This window comes from Eucyclogobius newberryi, unplaced genomic scaffold (assembly GCF_026437365.1).
Source record: "Eucyclogobius newberryi isolate DKJ021-1_F unplaced genomic scaffold, fEucNew1.0.hap1 SCAF_17, whole genome shotgun sequence".
Taxonomy (NCBI): domain Eukaryota; kingdom Metazoa; phylum Chordata; class Actinopteri; order Gobiiformes; family Gobiidae; genus Eucyclogobius; species Eucyclogobius newberryi.
In genome coordinates, this window is record NW_027315801.1 from 4,174,049 (window position 1) to 4,192,621 (window position 18,573).

An 18,573-nucleotide genomic window follows, 5' to 3' on the forward strand; every position below is an offset into this window, starting at 1 on the left:
CATTCAAACCATTCCATTCTTCATGCAACCACAAGGTGTCAGCGCAGACAAACATGTGCATGCCGGTGTGTCCCCCCTCCCCTGCTCCTCGTCCCAGTGCAGTGTGAGCAGCCGGTGGTCCTCAGTACCTGGACATGTCCCCCTCCCCTGCTCCTCGTCCCAGTGCAGTGTGAGCAGCCGGTGGTCCTCAGTACCTGGACATGTCCCCCTCCCCTGCTCCTCGTCCCAGTGCAGTGTAAGCAGCCGGTGGTCCTCAGTACCTGGACATGTCCCCCTCCCCTGCTCCTCGTCCCAGTGCAGTGTGAGCAGCCGGTGGTCCTCAGTACCTGGACATGTCCCCCTCCCCTGCTCCTCGTCCCAGTGCAGTGTGAGCAGCCGGTGGTCCTCAGTACCTGGACATGTCCCCTCCCCTGCTCCTCGTCCCAGTGCAGTGTAAGCAGCCGGTGGTCCTCAGTACCTGGAAATGTCCCCCTCCCCTGCTCCTCGTCCCAGTGCAGTGTGAGCAGTCGGTGGTCCTCAGTACCTGGACATGTCCCCCTCCCCTGCTCCTCGTCCCAGTGCAGTGTGAGCAGCCGGTGGTCCTCAGTACCTGGACATGTCCCCCTCCCCTGCTCCTCGTCCCAGTGCAGTGTGAGCAGCCGGTGGTCCTCAGTACCTGGACATGTCCCCCTCCCCTGCTCCTCGTCCCAGTGCAGTGTGAGCAGCCGGTGGTCCTCAGTACCTGGACATGTCTCCCTCCCCTGCTCCTCGTCCCAGTTCAGTGTGAGCAGCCGGTGGTCCTCAGTACCTGGAAATGTCTCCCTCCCCTGCTCCTCGTCCCAGTGCAGTGTGAGCAGTCGGTGGTCCTCAGTACCTGGACATGTCCCCCTCCCCTGCTCCTCGTCCCAGTGCAGTGTGAGCAGCCGGTAGTCCTCAGTACCTGGACATGTCCCCCTCCCCTGCTCCTCGTCCCAGTGCAGTGTGAGCAGCCGGTGGTCCTCAGTACCTGGACATGTCCCCCTCCCCTGCTCCTCGTCCCAGTGCAGTGTGAGCAGCCGGTGGTCCTCAGTACCTGGACATGTCCCCCTCCCCTGCTCCTCGTCCCAGTGCAGTGTGAGCAGACGGTGGTCCTCAGTACCTGGACATGTCCCCTCCCCTGCTCCTCGTCCCAGTGCAGTGTAAGCAGACGGTGGTCCTCAGTACCTGGACATGTCCCCTCCCCTGCTCCTCGTCCCAGTGCAGTGTAAGCAGCCGGTGGTCCTCAGTACCTGGACATGTCTCCCTCCCCTGCTCCTCGTCCCAGTGCAGTGTGAGCAGCCGGTGGTCCTCAGTACCTGGACATGTCCCCCCCCCCTGCTCCTCGTCCCAGTGCAGTGTGAGCAGCCGGTGGTCCTCAGTACCTGGACATGTCCCCTCCCCTGCTCCTCGTCCCAGTGCAGTGTGAGCAGCCGGTGGTCCTCAGTACCTGGACATGTCCCCTCCCCTGCTCCTCGTCCCAGTGTAGTGTGAGCAGCCGGTGGTCCTCAGTACCTGGACATGTCCCCCTCCCCTGCTCCTCGTCCCAGTGCAGTGTGAGCAGCCGGTGGTCCTCAGTACCTGGACATGTCCCCTCCCCTGCTCCTCGTCCCAGTGCAGTGTGAGCAGCCGGTGGTCCTCAGTACCTGGACATGTCCCCCTCCCCTGCTCCTCGTCCCAGTGCAGTGTGAGCAGCCGGTGGTCCTCAGTACCTGGACATGTCCCCCTCCCCTGCTCCTCGTCCCAGTGCAGTGTGAGCAGCCGGTGGTCCTCAGTACCTGAACATGCAGCAGTGACAGTGGCGGCTCCTGCGGTGGGCTTTAGATGAGGATGTAGCGGCCCACGTACACCCAGAACCTCTGCAGGATGACCAGGAAGGCCAGCAGGTAGAAGAGCAGAGTGACCGCCTGTGGGGGACGGGGTGGACGTGATGTGACCGTGGAGACAGGGGGAGAGAGACAGGGAGAGACAGGGAGAGACAGGAAGAGAGAGATGAGTGACAGGGGAAGGGACGAGTGACAGAGAGTGACAGGGAGAGACAGGAAATAGGATGGAAAAAATGAAAACATATAAAAAGTGATATAGAAACATGGAATATGAATTAGAAGCTTCCTTATTTCAGCAGCACATTTGATTTCTGGACCGTTTTCAGCTGAGATGTTTGTATTGTTATTATCCTTTATTATTCTCTCACCCTCATCAGCAGAAATGCTCAGAACTGAGTCTGGCGATGATTTATGGACTTAAAAACAGTAGGAGACCACCAGATCTCCATCCCTAATGTCACAAATCTGGGAAATTTGAAACTGAGTGTTTTTGTGAGGCTCAGAGGGGAAAGGACCAGGTAAACAGGGTTAATGCAACTAGAGTGAATGAAGCTAAATATACAACTACAGGTGTGTTTCGTATGATAGAACAATGTTATAACATGGTCAAAAGATCACAAAAGTCAGAGTTACATAATGTGAGTCCTTTTTTTAAAGTTTTTCAAAGATCTATATTATTTATATATGTCAATTGCCCTAATGTCGGCCATCAATTGAGGACCGATTTCAAAACACATCCTTAAAACTCTCAAGAACAGCATATAATTTTGAGGACAAATGCAATGGAAGACAACACATATATAGAACAAGCTTTTTCAATGGCGCAACAAAAGGAGAAACCCAGCCAAGTGAAGGACACGATGAACGGCTTATTGAGGTGTAGCAGCAGCAGCAGCAGCAGCAGCAGGTGGTGGTGGTGAAGGAGATGGACATTTCACAATAGAACTTCTTAAACTAACCTGCACAGCCACACTTCCTCCTATTCCAGAGTGTGGGGTTAGTCCTATGCTCTCTGGCGCCTCCTGCTGGTTTTCTATAGTATCTTCAATGCTACGCGTGGCTTCCACAGTTGAATTCTGTTCATCTGATTGGCCATCGTCACCTCCCATTTCTTGTTCCGAAATGTCTTCTCTCAGCTCTTCGCCGTCGTTGCTGAGATTTGAAACGTTTTCTTTCGTATTTTCAACATCCGCGGCTTCAATTCCAGAACTTTCCAGACTTTCCTCCTCTGGTAACTCGTTTGTATCGTCCCGAGTGTCGCCCTCATCAATATTTTCATTTACTGCTTGTGGTAGACGTTCAAAATCTCCCCAATCCTCAATTTCACGATCCGACTCCGGCAGTTCTGGTTCAGTTCGTCCCATTTCGCTTTGATTTGGCGATCGTCTTTCTGGTTGTGTAACAACCAAGAAACAAGAGCTGGAAACCTTCTCTGATCACATCAATGCTGTGGACCCACATATCAGGTTTACAAGAGAAGACGCTAAGGAGAATCGCTTGGCCTTTCTTGATTGTTCCACGATCAGAGGAGAGGACGGGAAACTCCAAATAGAAGTATATAGGAAACCTACACACACGGACCAGTATCTGTTCTTTGGTTCCAACCACCCACTACAGCACAAGCTGGGTGTGATCAGAACCTTACAACACAGAGCTCAAGGTGTGTCCACCAGCTCAGAGGGCAAGAAGAAAGAGGAAAAACATGTCCGAAATGCCCTCTCAGCCTGTGGTTACCCCTCTTGGGCTCTCAACAGAGTGAAGAGAACCAAGAAGCAGGACAAAAGGGAAACTGAACAGAGAAGGAAGGGTGTTTCTATCCCTTATGTGTCTGGCCTGTTGGAAAAACTGCAGAGAATTTTTAGATAACACGAAGTCCCTGTTTATTTTAAACCAGGAAACACTTTAAGACAAAAACTGGTTCATCCTAAGAACAAGTTGCCGACTCAAAAACAGAGCAATGTAGTTTACTCGATCCAATGCAGTGAAGAAAGCTGTAAAGAACGGTACATAGGTGAGACGAAACAGCCTCTACACAAGAGGCTTTATCAGCACAGAAGAAATACAAGTTCAGGACCTCAGAGTGCCGTGCATCTCCATCTTGAAGCCTCTAATCACTCGTTTGAAGACGGTGAGGTGAAGGTTTTAAGCAGGAGAAAAGATGGTTTGAAAGAGGAGTCAAGGAAGCTATTTTTGTTAAAAAAGAAAGACCTTCTTTAAACAGAAATGGAGGGCTAAGATTCAATCTTCCTGGTATCTATAATGGTATACTGAAGCCCTGGAAAGGTAGAGGACCAGGACCAGGACATTTAGATGCTAATCAGGTACTCAGGGTGGTTGAGCCAGGGTCTCACAAAGACAAAGAGGATTCTAATAGCCCATTAAAATTCTGAATAGGTTAGCTCGGTAGATACAAGGGGGGAGTTTCTGTTGAAACAAACAACTCTTTCTACTTCAGGAAGGCTCCGCCCAATTGGCAGGTCTTACCACAGAACAGTATTAACATCGGAGTTCTCAATCTAAATTCTTTTATTGACAATGACTCTTGGTTGAGAGTCGAAACGTCTATTTTCTGTGTTCCATGTGCGTTTCAAATATGAATTGGTTCTCAATGATTTACCGAGTTAAATAAGAGTGAAATAAGTAAAAAGTAAAAAAAGTGCCAACAATGGAGCATAATTTGTCATCCATTAAATTGTTTCAAAAGTCCAACGTTTTGTCATTTTACGCAGCCCAACAGTGATCGATTAAACATGATTCATTCTGCCTGTTTCTGAGGTGTGAACAACGTCATACCCTTACACGGACCGTAGCGTGTCCTCTGTAGGCGTGTCCTCTGTAGGCGTGTCCTCTGTGGGCGTGTGCGTGCTGTACCTGTAGCGTGCTCATGCCCTCGTCCTTCACAGCTTCAGGAGACACGGACCTCTCCTCTGCCGGCCTCTTCTCTGTCATCTTCTCTCTCGGCGTCTGAAGCGGCTCTGCTCCTCGGTGCCTCAGGTCCGTCCCCTCCGTGTCCACTTTGTCCACTCTGTCCACTCTGTGCTGCTGCAGCTCGGGCCCCTCCCCATCCCCTCGCTCGCCGTCCCGTACCAGGAGATGCTCAGGCGGGACGATCAGCGGACAGTCTTTAACAGTTTGTGCGGGCGACTCAGTGTCTTCTATGTCCTCTGTGTCTTCCATGTCCTCTGTGTCTTCCATGTCCTCTGTGTCTTCCATGTCCTCTGTGTCCCCTGTCTCTGATTCAGTTTCAAGCTCTTCTGGAACGTCCTCCTCAACTGAAGAGAAAGGTACAAGTCTCATTAGATTGAGCCAAGACGGAAGACAAACAATGATTCCGTGTTTATAATACATAAACTTATATGTAGTAGGTAAAGGGGAGATAAAGGACACTTCAACTCGCCCTGCACAACAGTTAATTTCCTCAACACACAGACTCAAATTTGTTTAGCAAAGATATAGACTTTTATATCTATTATTAGACTGTACTTCAGAACCAGAACATTATGCAGTCTTGTGTGGTCCTTGGGAAATCGGGAAAATGTTTTTCTGAGTTGAAAGATGCACATAAATGCTCGTACGAGTCAGAAAAACAACTCCTGACCACCTGACTTCACCTGCAGTGTGGAGTCGAACCAACATCAGCTGATATATCACTGTATCTTAAACAGTTGAGCTCTTTGACTAAACATCACATTTATTGATTTACTATCAGTTTAGAGTTTAGAGTTTGAGAAAGCTCCATTAAACACTGTCAAAGAGCAGGCCGAGTTATTTTATCAATAGTCAATCAAACAGGAAATAAACGTATGTAGGTCCCATAACAGTGTTTGACCTGAAGGACGGCAGACGTGTAAACACTTCCTGGTAGTGATCAATGTGAGTGCATCCGCTGTTAACATGTGCACTATATTTTTAGCTCTGGACAGAGAAACATCAGCATTTAACTCTCAGAACTACTTGGTTTATTTACCAGGGTTCAACTAAACTTACATATTTATGACACTGAATCCACTCTTTTAGCTTTTGATGACACAACGCCAGTATTTAGTTTCAATCACATGTTTGCTGAGACTCCTGAAAGCAACTGAAAGCGTCATCGGGCCGTCACGGGTCATGTGTCATGTTGAGAGTACAAGCTGCTAACTTTGTCTTTTCATCAAGCTTCACTCTCCACCGTTACCAGCAGAAGACATCAGACCTCTAATCCAAGCGTTCTCACAGGGCTGAAAAAGCCCTGTGTTTGTTCTTTAAAGAGGCTGTACCTGATTTTTTAAATTTTATTTACCTTTATTTAACCAGATAAGAACACTTTGAGATCGAGACCTCTTTTTCAAGGGTGACCTGGGGCAGCGGGGGAAACATTTTTACTGTTTTGAAATGTGAAATATAGAACTAGTTCATGTACCAATATTTTTCTTCTTCATGTAATTAAGTAAAATCAGTTTTGCCCCCGCAGAGATACAGTCTATTGTAAAACAACAACAACAACAACAACAACCTAGACACTTAGAGCTAACTCACTTGCACCTGTAACTGGCAAAACTGTTCATCTACTTGCTGCCTCCATGTGTTACCCTCCAGATTTCTAAAGTCTGTGCTGAACAGTTTGTTAGCACCATCACTCACATAGTTAACATGTCGCTTCAATCTGGAACATTCCCAATTTCTTTGAAAACTGCGGTCATTAAGCCTCTCCTAAAGAAGAGCAGTCTTGATGCTGCAGTCCTGAGTCATGACCGGCCCATCTCTAATCTGACATTTTGGGGCAAAGTCCTTGAAAAGGTTGTTTACCAACATCTCACAGATTTCCTCTTTATAAACAACTAATTTGATGTTTTTCAGTCTGGTTTTAGACTTCATCACAGCACTGAGACTGCTCTTGTCAAGGTGACAAATGACATCCGCCTGAACACTGACACGTGCAAAGCCTCTGTCTTAATTCTGTTGGATCTGAGTGCTGCTTTTGACACTGTCGATCATAAGATCCTCTTACAGAGACTAGAGGACTGGGTGGGCATCAATGGCACTGCGCTGAATTGGTTGAAGTCCATCCATCCATTTTCTCCCGCTTATATGGGGTCAGTTCGCTGGGAAAGTAGTCTAAGCAGGGACTCCCAGACTTCCCTCTCCCCAGATACTTCCTCCAACTCCTCCGTAATTTCCCGAGGCGTTCCCAGGCCAGCCGAGAGACATAGTCCCTCCAGCGTGTCCTAGGTCTTCCCCGGGGCCTCTTCCAGGTGTGACATGCCCGAGACACTTCCCCAGGGGAAGGCGCCCAGGAGGCATCCGGAACAGATGCCCGAGCCACCTCAGCTGGCTCCTCTCGACGTGGAGGAGCAGCGCCTCTACTTCGAGGAAACTCATTTTGACCACTTGTATCTGCGATCTTGTCCTTTCGGTCATTACCCAAAGCTCATGACCATAGGTGAGGGTAGAACTTAGATTGACCGGAGGTTTAAGTCCTACCTTGAAAACAGGAAATACTTTGTTGAGGTGCCCCAAGGGTAAATCCTGGGACCCCTTCTGTTCAACCTCTACATGCTGCCGAACATGTGTCCTATCACAATTATGCAGACGAGTCAGATCTATGTTTCACTGTCGGCAGGTGAATATGACCAGTGGATTCACTGTCACTGCATCCAACAGATCAGTTTGTGGAGGCAAAACAACTTTCTCCAGCTGAACTCAGACAAGACTGAAATCATCGTTTTTGTACCACAGAAACAAAGAGAAAGTGTCAGTCACCTCCAGAGTCTTGCTCTAAAACCTACAAATCAAGTTAGAGATCTGGGGGTAATAATGGACTCAGACTTGAAAACTTTAACAGCCACACCAAATCAATTACATTGGCAGCTTCTTACCATCTAAAAAAACATGGCCAAAATTAAAAGAATAGTTTCTAAACCAGATTTGGAGAGACTTATCCATGCGTTTGTCTCCAGTAGATTGGACTGTAACGGCCGCTCACAGGTCACTCCAAACGAGCTGTAAAACAGCTGCAGTACATCCAGAACGCTGCTGCTCGGGTCCTGACTAGAACCAGGAAGTACCATCACATTAGTCCTGACTAGAACCAGAAAGTACTAACACAGTAGTCCTGACTAGAACCAGGAAGTACCATCACATTAGTCCTGACTAGAACCAGAAAGTACCATCACATTAGTCCTGACTAGAACCAGGAAGTACCATCACATTAGTCTTGACTAGAATCAGAAAGTACCATCACATTAGTCCTGACTAGAACCAGGAAGTACCATCACATTAGTCCTGACTAGAACCAGGAAGTACGATCACATTAGTCCTGACTAGAACCAGGAAGTACCAACACAGTAGTCCTGACTAGAACCAGGAAGTACCATCACATTAGTCCTGACTAAAACCAGGAAGTACCATCACATTAGTCCTGACTAGAACCAGGAAGTACCAACACAGTAGTCCTGACTAGAACCAGGAAGTACCATCACATTAGTCCTGACTAGAACCAGGAAGTACCAACACAGTAGTCCTGACTAGCACTAGGAAGTACCAACACAGTAGTCCTGACTAGAACCAGGAAGTACCATCACATTAGTCCTGACTAGAACCAGGAAGTACCAACACAGTAGTCCTGACTAGAACCAGGAAGTACCAACACAGTAGTCCTGACTAGAACCAGGAAGTACCATCACATTAGTCCTGACTAGAACCAGGAAGTACCATCGCATTAGTCCTGACTAGAACCAGGAAGTACCAACACAGTAGTCCTGACTAGAACCAGGAAGTACCATCACATTAGTCCTGACTAGAACCAGGAAGTACCATCACATTAGTCCTGACTAGAACCAGGAAGTACCAACACAGTAGTCCTGACTAGAACCAGGAAGTACCATCACATTAGTCCTGACTAGAACCAGGAAGTACCAACACAGTAGTCCTGACTAGAACCAGGAAGTACCATCACATTAGTCCTGACTAGAACCAGGAAGTACCAACACAGTAGTCCTGACTAGAACCAGGAAGTACCAACACAGTAGTCCTGACTAGAACCAGGAAGTACCATCACATTAGTCCTGACTAGAACCAGGAAGTACCATCACATTAGTCCTGACTAGAACCAGGAAGTACCATCCCATTAGTCCTGACTAGAACCAGGAAGTACCATCCCATTAGTCCTGACTGGAATCAGGAAGTACCAACACAGTAGTCCTGACTAGAACCAGGAAGTACCATCACATTAGTCCTGACTAGAACCAGGAAGTACCATCACATTAGTCCTGTCTAGAACCAGGAAGTACCAACACAGTAGTCCTGACTAGAACCAGGAAGTACCAACACAGTAGTCCTGACTAGAACTAGGAAGTACCATCACATTAGTCCTGACTAGAACCAGGAAGTACCATCACATTAGTCCTGACTAGAACCAGGAAGTACCAACACAGTAGTCCTGACTAGAACCAGGAAGTACCATCACATTAGTCCTGACTAGAACCAGGAAGTACCATCGCATTAGTCCTGACTAGAACCAGGAAGTACCAACACAGTAGTCCTGACTAGAACCAGGAAGTACCAACACAGTAGTCCTGACTAGAACCAGGAAGTACCATCACATTAGTCCTGACTAGAACCAGGAAGTACCAACACAGTAGTCCTGACTAGAACCAGGAAGTACCATCACATTAGTCCTGACTGGAACCAGGAAGTACCATCGTGTGGGACTAGCAAATAGGGCACCCCCCGAAATGTATTTTATTTCATGTTATAATTTATTTAATATCATTTTGTTTGTTTTAGAAAGACAGACTGTGTTCAATTCGCTTTGATTTGCATTAGTGGAGTTCCTATGCCACACCACAAGGGGAGCTCTATTATCTCCGTATCTGGGGCGTCTGCTCAAAGAAGAACTGTTTCCTGTAACAACAGAGAGCATGACATGGACATTGACAAATGTTTGTCTTTGTTACAGGTAAAGTGGTAAAACAAATGTTTATATGGGAACTGTGAACATGAATAAGGCAATAGAGGGACAATTTAGGCCGAAATTGTCTGTAAGATTATGAAGTTGAAGCCTGGTTGTTGTTTTATTGTAACTTTGTGCTATGCTAACATTAGTATGCTAATATGCTAATCGAAACAAAGGGGATCACCAGGAGAGTTAAAAATGACACTTTTGCTTAATCTAAAAACGTTCTAAGAGAACAAACACACATGTCTGTCACAAATTTGTTTATGTATATGATATTTTGTTATTTTATGATTATTTTGAGCTATTGTACATTGTAAAAGAAGAACTGTTTCCTGTAACAACAGAGAGCATGACATGGACATTGACAAATGTTTGTCTTTGTTACAGAAATAAACAACAATGAAAATACACTTTGAACCTCATATTTGAAGTGTGCAACAAAATCTGGTGTCAGAAGTGGGATCAGCGTTGCAGCAAGAAACAGAGATGCAAGAGATGGAGTTTGAACAACTACAAGACCAGCTCAGTGAAGTCTTGGTGCAACTGAACTGTGAGCAACTCCTGGAGGTATGCGTGCACGGTAAAATCTCAACTGAAAACTTGAAAAAGAAGCACACGCTGATCAGAGCCATAAGTGAAGTAGTTGATAAAGCTACAGAAGATGAGGAAGAGGAAGTGGCACGTGAGTTTCTAACCCGCTTGATAACATTTGCAAATGGTCTGAAAGGAAGAACTGACACAACTAAGTCTGGTACAGAAAATCCCAGTCCAGAGGCAGCAATGTTGGCCGGTCTGAAAGAACAATATGCCGCTCTCCAAGTTAACTTCCAGACAGCAACACAAAAACTGGAGGAAGAAATGGCAAAACTCACAACTAGTGCAACTAAACATGAACAAAAAACATCTTTTGTCCCCAGGTCAGCTACTCCACCGCCAACTCAGCTACCTGAGTTTATCATACGCAGAGAATTCAAAATTAATGGTCAAATTGGAGAAAGAGGACAAAAGGATAAATTATCATACTCCAATCTCATTCATCAGATCGAGATGGGACGGAGAAAAGGGCACAGTGAAGCCGAAATAGTGGAAGCTGTGATCAGAGCTGTTAGCCCAGGCCTGACTCTCCGTGATATGTTAGAGATCAAAACAGACTTGACACTAGCTCAACTCCGAACTATCCTTAAAGGACACTACAAAGAGGATAGCTCAACTGATCTCTACCACAGACTGATTAACATCACCCAAGAACACAATGAGTCCCCACAGAACTTTTTGTTCAGAGCAATAGAGTTAAAGGAGCGTCTCTTTGCTTCATCAAGAGAGCCAGGGGCAGAAGAACAGTACAGTGCTGAGCTAATACAAAAAAAGTTTCTGCGAGCTGTGGGTACAGGACTCATAAATGATAATATCAAGTACCAAATAAAAAGCTACCTTGATGATGCTGAGGTTACTGATGATATCCTGATTGCAAAGATTAATGAAGCAGCAAGCCTTGAGTGGGAGAGGCAACAGAAGTTTCGAAAACACAGCAAGGAAACAAGAATCAGGGAAATAAAAGCAGAACCTCAGACATCGAAAGAAGCAGAGATGAATGCTGTTGGAGGCCGTGAACTGTCGTCTGCTGTGCCGCAAAAGACTAAAACACTGCCTACAGTGTCTCATAGAGAATCTGAACTGCTGGACGTTATAAGCAAACTTAAAGGGGAAATAGCTGAAATAAAAAGTGCCATTGTCGAATCAAAAAGATATTCCCCCCAACCACGCATAAATAAGAAAAGAGGCTGTAAGAGGTGCCAAGAGCGTGACCAGGAGGAACAGTGTGATCATTGCTTTAAATGTGGACAGAGTGGTCACCTTTCCAGAGGATGTAGGGCCCGAAGAAAGCCCATGGACCGAACTGAGCCAATAGATCTCTCAGCTACCATGGTACAAACGCTTCCACTGGTTCCACAGTCAAAACAAAAAGAGCAAAGTGATATGCACAAACTCATTACAGACAGTATTCAGTATCTTGAAACAAAAGGAGCAGCTGACCTTGAAGAAAAAGAAAGAACAGTAGTGAGCATTAATCTCCTCTCACCAGAACGAAGAGCCCAGCTCCTCCACCTGATTGGTAAGAAACACATGATCATCTGCAGGTTTGATGGACTTGAAACAAAGGCATTGTGGGACACAGGCTCACAAGTCTGTCTCATCAATGAGAAATGGAGACAGCAGAATATCCCGCATACAAAAGTGAGAAGTCTGTCAGAAATCCTGGGCCATAACATATTGGACGGAAGGGCAGTGAACCAAACTCCAATTCCTTTTCATGGGTGGGTGGAGGTGAAGTTTGAGCTTCCTACTTCTGAGGTCACACAGATGGAGCTGCTCGTGCCAGTGCTGGTAACAGGTCAAGAGGAAATTGCAGAGGATCCCATCATTGGTTTCAATGTAATCGAGTACCTGCTGGATAGGGGCATATATCCACCACGTGCCATGACAGATGCTGTCAGTGCAGCTTTCTCCTTTGACTGCAAGAAAACTGAAGTGTTTTTGAAAGTGATGAGAAATAAAGAGAAAGGGCTAAGAGAAGGCATGGTGAAAACAGGAAAAGAACTGATTACCATTCCTGCAGGCAAAACAAAGACTGTCCGGTGTAATGTGAGAACCAGTCCCCTTCCAGAACAACAAGATGTCCTGTTTGAGCCAAGTTCTCCTTTGCATCTACCAGAGGGCTTGGGGGTTCAAGAGAGTGTGGTGCGACTACAACGAGGGACGTGGTCTAGTGTCACCCTGCCAATCACAAACGGCACGGCTCATGACATCTTCCTGTCTCCACGAACCACACTAGGACAAACTCGAGCGGTGAAGACAATATACCCAGCTAACACAAAAACAGCGGAAATGATGCAACCGGAGGTAATGACGCAAACTATTGAACAGACTGTCGAACAACCAAGTAGGATTAACGAACAAGACAACAGTTTATGGGATCCGCCAGTTCCCCTGGATCATCTTGGCCCCGCACAACAGCTCAGAGTGAGACAAGTGCTGAGAGAAATGAGCAATGTCTTTGCTCGGAATGACAAGGATGTGGGAACCATACCATCCCTGCAGCTTAAGATCCGCCTCAGTGACCCTACACCGGTACGACACACCTATATTTCTGTACCAAAACCGCTCCATAAAGAAGTCAAAGAGTACCTTGAGGACCTCTTGAACAGAGGCTGGATCACCAAGTCCAAATCGCCCTACTCCAGTCCAATTGTATGCGTGAGGAAAAAGGACGGCAGCCTCCGCCTGTGCTGTGATTACAGAGGGTTGAACCGAAAGTCTATCCCGGACCGCCATCCCATTCCGCGGATCCAAGACATGCTTAATACGTTGACAGGGAGTTCCTGGTTTTCGGTGTTGGACCAAGGAAAGGCCTATCACCAGGGCTTTCTAGAGGAATCAAGTCGTCCGTTCACAGCATTCATCACTCCATGGGGATTGTATGAGTGGGTGAGAATACCTTTTGGCTTATCATCTGCCCCAGCTGAGTTCCAGAGGTCAATGGAGGAGTGTCTGTTGGGGCTACGAGATGAGATTTGCTTGCCTTACCTGGACGACAACCTGGTCCACTCCAAAACGTTTAATGATCATCTTAATGATCTGAAGAGTGTTCTGCAGCGCTATGAGACTCATGGAGTGAAACTTACACCCAAGAAATGTGAGCTCTTTAAGAATCAGGTGCGATTTCTGGGCAGGCTAGTCACTAACGATGGATACACAATGGACCCTGCAGACATTGCCCCTGTTCAGGCACTCAAGGAGAGGAAACCGACAACAATCGGTGAAGTAAGGAAACTGCTGGGATTTGTCTCCTATTACAGAAGCTATATTCCTAACTTCTCACGCATAGCCACCCCTCTTTATAACCTCTTGACAAAAGACAATGCCTCAAAAGAAAAAACAGCTCTAAAGAAGACAAGAAAGATAAAGATGGTAAAAAGTGGTCAGCTCCCAGCATCTTACCCTGTTGTGTGGACAACTGAACATGAACAAGTTCTGAATAAGCTCATCGATTTCCTGTCACAGCCGCCAATCCTGGGGTACCCTGATTTTGAACAGCCATTCATCTTACACTGTGATGCATCCCAGGAGGGTTTAGGAGCAGTGCTTTACCAGAACCAGCAAGGGAAGTTGCGTGTTATTGCATACGGGTCCAGAACTCTAACTGCCCCAGAGAAGAACTACCATCTCCACTCGGGAAAATTGGAGTTTCTGGCCCTCAAGTGGGCCATATGTGAGCGCTTCAGAGACTATTTGTACTATTCACCGCCTTTTCTGGTCTACACAGATAACAAACCCCTCACCTATGTGCTCACGACTGCCAAGCTAAATGCAACCACACACCGGTGGGTCGCCGAACTCGCAGACTTCCAGTTCATGATCAAATATCGTCCTGGAAGAGCTAATCGTGATGCAGATGGCTTATCACGCATGCCGCTGGACATGGAAAGATACATGGAAAGTTGCACACAGACAGTGGCACATGAAGTGATGCACAGCGTGACACAGGCTCTGTCTGTCAATGCAGAAGGTACTGACCCCTGGCTGTGTCCATTCACGATCTCTTCTGCAATAGCTGATCAGGAAGTAGAACAAATGACGATGTCAGTACAAGGACTGTCCCGAACTGCTCTCAGAGAAGCACAGTGTGATGATCCTATCATTGGACAGGTGTTGAAATATGTCTCCTCAAATCACTGGCCGAAAGGTGTGAAACAGATTCAAAACACGGATGTAGCTGCCCTAGCTCGAGAAAAACAAAAACTCCACATCAATGAAGACGGGCTACTGTACCGAAGAACAGCAAACCGGTCCCAGCTGGTTCTGCCCAAGAAATACCATGAACTCGTCTACAAAGAGCTGCATGAGGAGATGGGACACCTTGGAGTGGAGAGAGTCTTAAACCTCATCCGAGACCGCTTCTACTGGCCTCATATGCAGCGCAATGTTGAACATCACATAACACGAGTATGCAGCTGCCTCAAGAACAAACGCCCAAACAAACCAACCAGAGCTCCTCTCACAAGCATCACAACAACGCACCCATTTGAGCTTGTGTCAATCGATTTCCTCCATCTGGAAAAATGTAAGGGTGGATATGAGTATATCCTGGTGGTAATGGACCATTTCACTCGATTCGCTCAAGCGTACGCCTGTAGGGACAAATCTGCAAAAACTGCCGCTGAGAAACTCTATGGAGACTTCATGTTGAGATTCGGCTTTCCTACAAGACTCCATCATGATCAAGGAAGGGAGTTTCAAAACAAACTGTTCGCCAAGCTTGAGGAGTACAGCGGAGTGAAGGGGTCCAGGACTACACCTTTTCACCCTCAGGGCAATGGCCAAGTGGAGAGGTTCAATAGGACACTGCTGAGCATGCTGCGGTGCCTGCCTGAGAAAGCGAAAGCAGACTGGAAAGCCTCTCTAGCAAAAGTGGTACATGCTTATAACTGCACCCGCAGTGAGGCCACAGGTTATGCACCGTATTTTCTCCTTTTTGGCCGCAACCCAAGACTTCCCATCGATTTGATGTTCGGACTCACTGCAAAAGACCAAAGTACATCTCACAGAGATTATGCAGAGAAATGGAGACACCGAATGAATGATGCTTACAGACTTGCCACAGAAACAGCCAACAAAGAAGGTGAACGTGGAAAAATGCAGTACGACAAGAAAACATATGGGGCAGATTTGAATCCTGGATCCAGAGTCTTGGTGAGAAATCTGAATGAAAGAGGCGGTCCGGGTAAATTGAGAGCGTTTTGGGAAGACCAAGTATACGTGGTGACTCAAAGGAAATATGAAGACAGTCCTGTATACGAGATACGGCCAGAAAGTGGAAAAGGACGAGTACGGATCATGCACAGAAACCTCCTGCTTCCTTGTGACTTCATGCCTGTGGAAAAAGTCAATTTGCCTTCACAAAAACAGAAGAAGAAGAGTAACAAACGGGCACAAAAACAGCAACCACAAGAAGAACACAGTTCAGATGAAGAGGATGAATGGAGAGGCATAAAAAGATTACAACTACAGAATGAGAGACCTGAGGAACACTATGAGCTGGCAGAGGAGACTACTATAGAAGACCAAGAGGTGGAAAGACACTCAAGTGCAGTAGAGGAAAATGAGCCACAGATGGACGAACAGGAGATGGATGTTGAAAGCCTGGACGAGGACAATGACACACAAAGCAATGGGGAAGACCATCAGTCTCCTGAGTCTGCAGGCAGTGACCAAGAAGACCCCGGTCCATCTTCGATGCAGCAGACAAAGTATCCTTTAAGATTGAGAAAACCAAGACTAATGTTTACTTACCATAGGTTGGGACAACCCACTTTGTCAGATAAATAAGTGTTTAGTTGAACTGTTCAATAGCAACTATTCAGGTTCATAAGTTTAAAGTTTCAGCTTTAATGTTATTATTATTGTATTGACATAGCTCTTAAGTACTATTTTAATTTATTTTTGATATATTTGGTTAATGGTAAAGCCTGACATTTTCTTATGATAGGAGGTTATTGCTATGTTAAGAAACCTTACTCAGAGAAAGTGCAGATACTCCTGGCATGTAAGGGAGGAGGCAGTGGACGGTTATAGTGCACGATAACCTTTGCTGCGCACATATGACATCAACGGGAGATACATGTCATATGGTCTTCTTGAAGAAGTTATGCACCTTATAGACTGTGAACTCTGACTCCTACCTTGCTTTAACTTCGAACTATGTAATGCATAAAAGAAACATATGGACTGATAATGTCAGAATGTCGGGACGCCATTTAATTTTGGAGGGGAGAGTGTGGGACTAGCAAATAGGGCACCCCCCGAAATGTATTTTATTTCATGTTATAATTTATTTAATATCATTTTGTTTGTTTTAGAAAGACAGACTGTGTTCAATTCGCTTTGATTTGCATTAGTGGAGTTCCTATGCCACACCACAAGGGGAGCTCTATTATCTCCGTATCTGGGGCGTCTGCTCAAAGAAGAACTGTTTCCTGTAACAACAGAGAGCATGACATGGACATTGACAAATGTTTGTCTTTGTTACAGGTAAAGTGGTAAAACAAATGTTTATATGGGAACTGTGAACATGAATAAGGCAATAGAGGGACAATTTAGGCCGAAATTGTCTGTAAGATTATGAAGTTGAAGCCTGGTTGTTGTTTTATTGTAACTTTGTGCTATGCTAACATTAGTATGCTAATATGCTAATCGAAACAAAGGGGATCACCAGGAGAGTTAAAAATGACACTTTTGCTTAATCTAAAAACGTTCTAAGAGAACAAACACACATGTCTGTCAAAAATTTGTTTATGTATATGATATTTTGTTATTTTATGATTATTTTGAGCTATTGTACATTGTAAAAGAAGAACTGTTTCCTGTAACAACAGAGAGCATGACATGGACATTGACAAATGTTTGTCTTTGTTACAGAAATAAACAACAATGAAAATACACTTTGAACCTCATATTTGAAGTGTGCAACAATCGCATTAGTCCTGACTAGAACCAGGAAGTACCATCACATTAGTCCTGACTAGAACCAGGAAGTACCAACACAGTAGTCCTGACTAGAACCAGGAAGTACCAACACAGTAGTCCTGACTAGAACCAGGAAGTACCATCACATTAGTCCTGACTAGAACCAGGAAGTACCATCACATTTGTCCTGACTAGAACCAGGAAGTACCATCACATTAGTCCTGACTAGAACCAGGAAGTACCATCACATTAGTCCTGACTAGAACCAGGAAGTACCATCCCATTAGTCCTGACTAGAACCAGGAAGTACCATCACATTAGTCCTGACTAGAACCAGGAAGTACCATCACATTAGTCCTGTTCTCAGGTCTCTGCACTGCCCCCTGTGGCTCAGAGAAGAGACTTTAAAGCAGCTCTGCTTGTGTACAAGTCTCTCCATGGCCTAGCACCAAAGTACATCTCAGACATGTTAGTGCCATATGAACCATCTCGGACTCTGAGGACCTCAGGGACTGGCCTCCATCTGGTGCCAGAGTCAGGACTAAACATGGACCGGCCTCCTGCTGGTGCCAGAGTCAGGACTAAACATGGACCGGCCTCCTGCTGGTGCCAGAGTCAGGACTAAACATAGACCGGCCTCCTGCTGGTGCCAGAGTCAGGACTAAACATGGACCGGCCTCCTGCTGGTGCCAGAGTCAGAACTAAACATGGACTGGCCTCCTGCTGGTGCCAGAGTCAGAACTAAACATGGACTGGCCTCCTGCTAGTGCCGGAGTCAGGACTAAACACGGACCGGCCTCCTGCTGGTGCCAGAGTCAGGACTAAACACGGACCGGCCTCCTGCTGGTGCCAGAGTCAGGACTAAACACGGACCGGCCTCCTGCTGGTGCCAGAGTCAGGACTAAACACGGACCGGCCTTCTGCTGGTGCCAGAGTCAGGACTAAACATGGATCGGCCTCCTGCTGGTGCCAGAGTCAGGACTAAACATGGATCGGCCTCCTGCTGGTGCCAGAGTCAGGACTAAACATGGACCGGCCTCCTGCTGGTGCCAGAGTCAGGACTAAACATGGACCGGCCTCCTGCTGGTGCCAGAGTCAGGACTAAACATGGGGAATCTGCGTTTCAGTTTTATGCAGCTAAAATCTGGAACAATCTTCCTGAAGATGTGAGACAGGTTCTACTCTGACAACGTTCAAATCTAAGCTAAAACAGTTTTGTTTAGCTGTGCATATGACTTAAAGGATTTTATTTGCACTCTTCTCTTTCATGTCTTTATCCGTGTTGTGAAT

At 46.4% G+C, this 18,573-nt stretch overlaps 1 protein-coding gene across 1 annotated transcript in view; it reads right to left on the reverse strand.

Annotated features, from left to right (window-relative positions):
• The window catches only part of trim101 (tripartite motif containing 101), a 48,905-nt gene that overhangs the window by 2,292 nt on the left and 28,040 nt on the right, over positions 1 to 18,573 (reverse strand). Inside the window, exons 10-11 of the mRNA XM_072448757.1 lie at positions 4,692 to 5,092; positions 1,773 to 1,901 (exon numbers count right to left, since the gene is read on the reverse strand). Coding sequence (XP_072304858.1) covers positions 1,815 to 1,901; positions 4,692 to 5,092 — 488 coding nt within the window. The 3' untranslated portion in view covers positions 1,773 to 1,814. The remainder of the gene's footprint in view (positions 1 to 1,772; positions 1,902 to 4,691; positions 5,093 to 18,573) is intronic.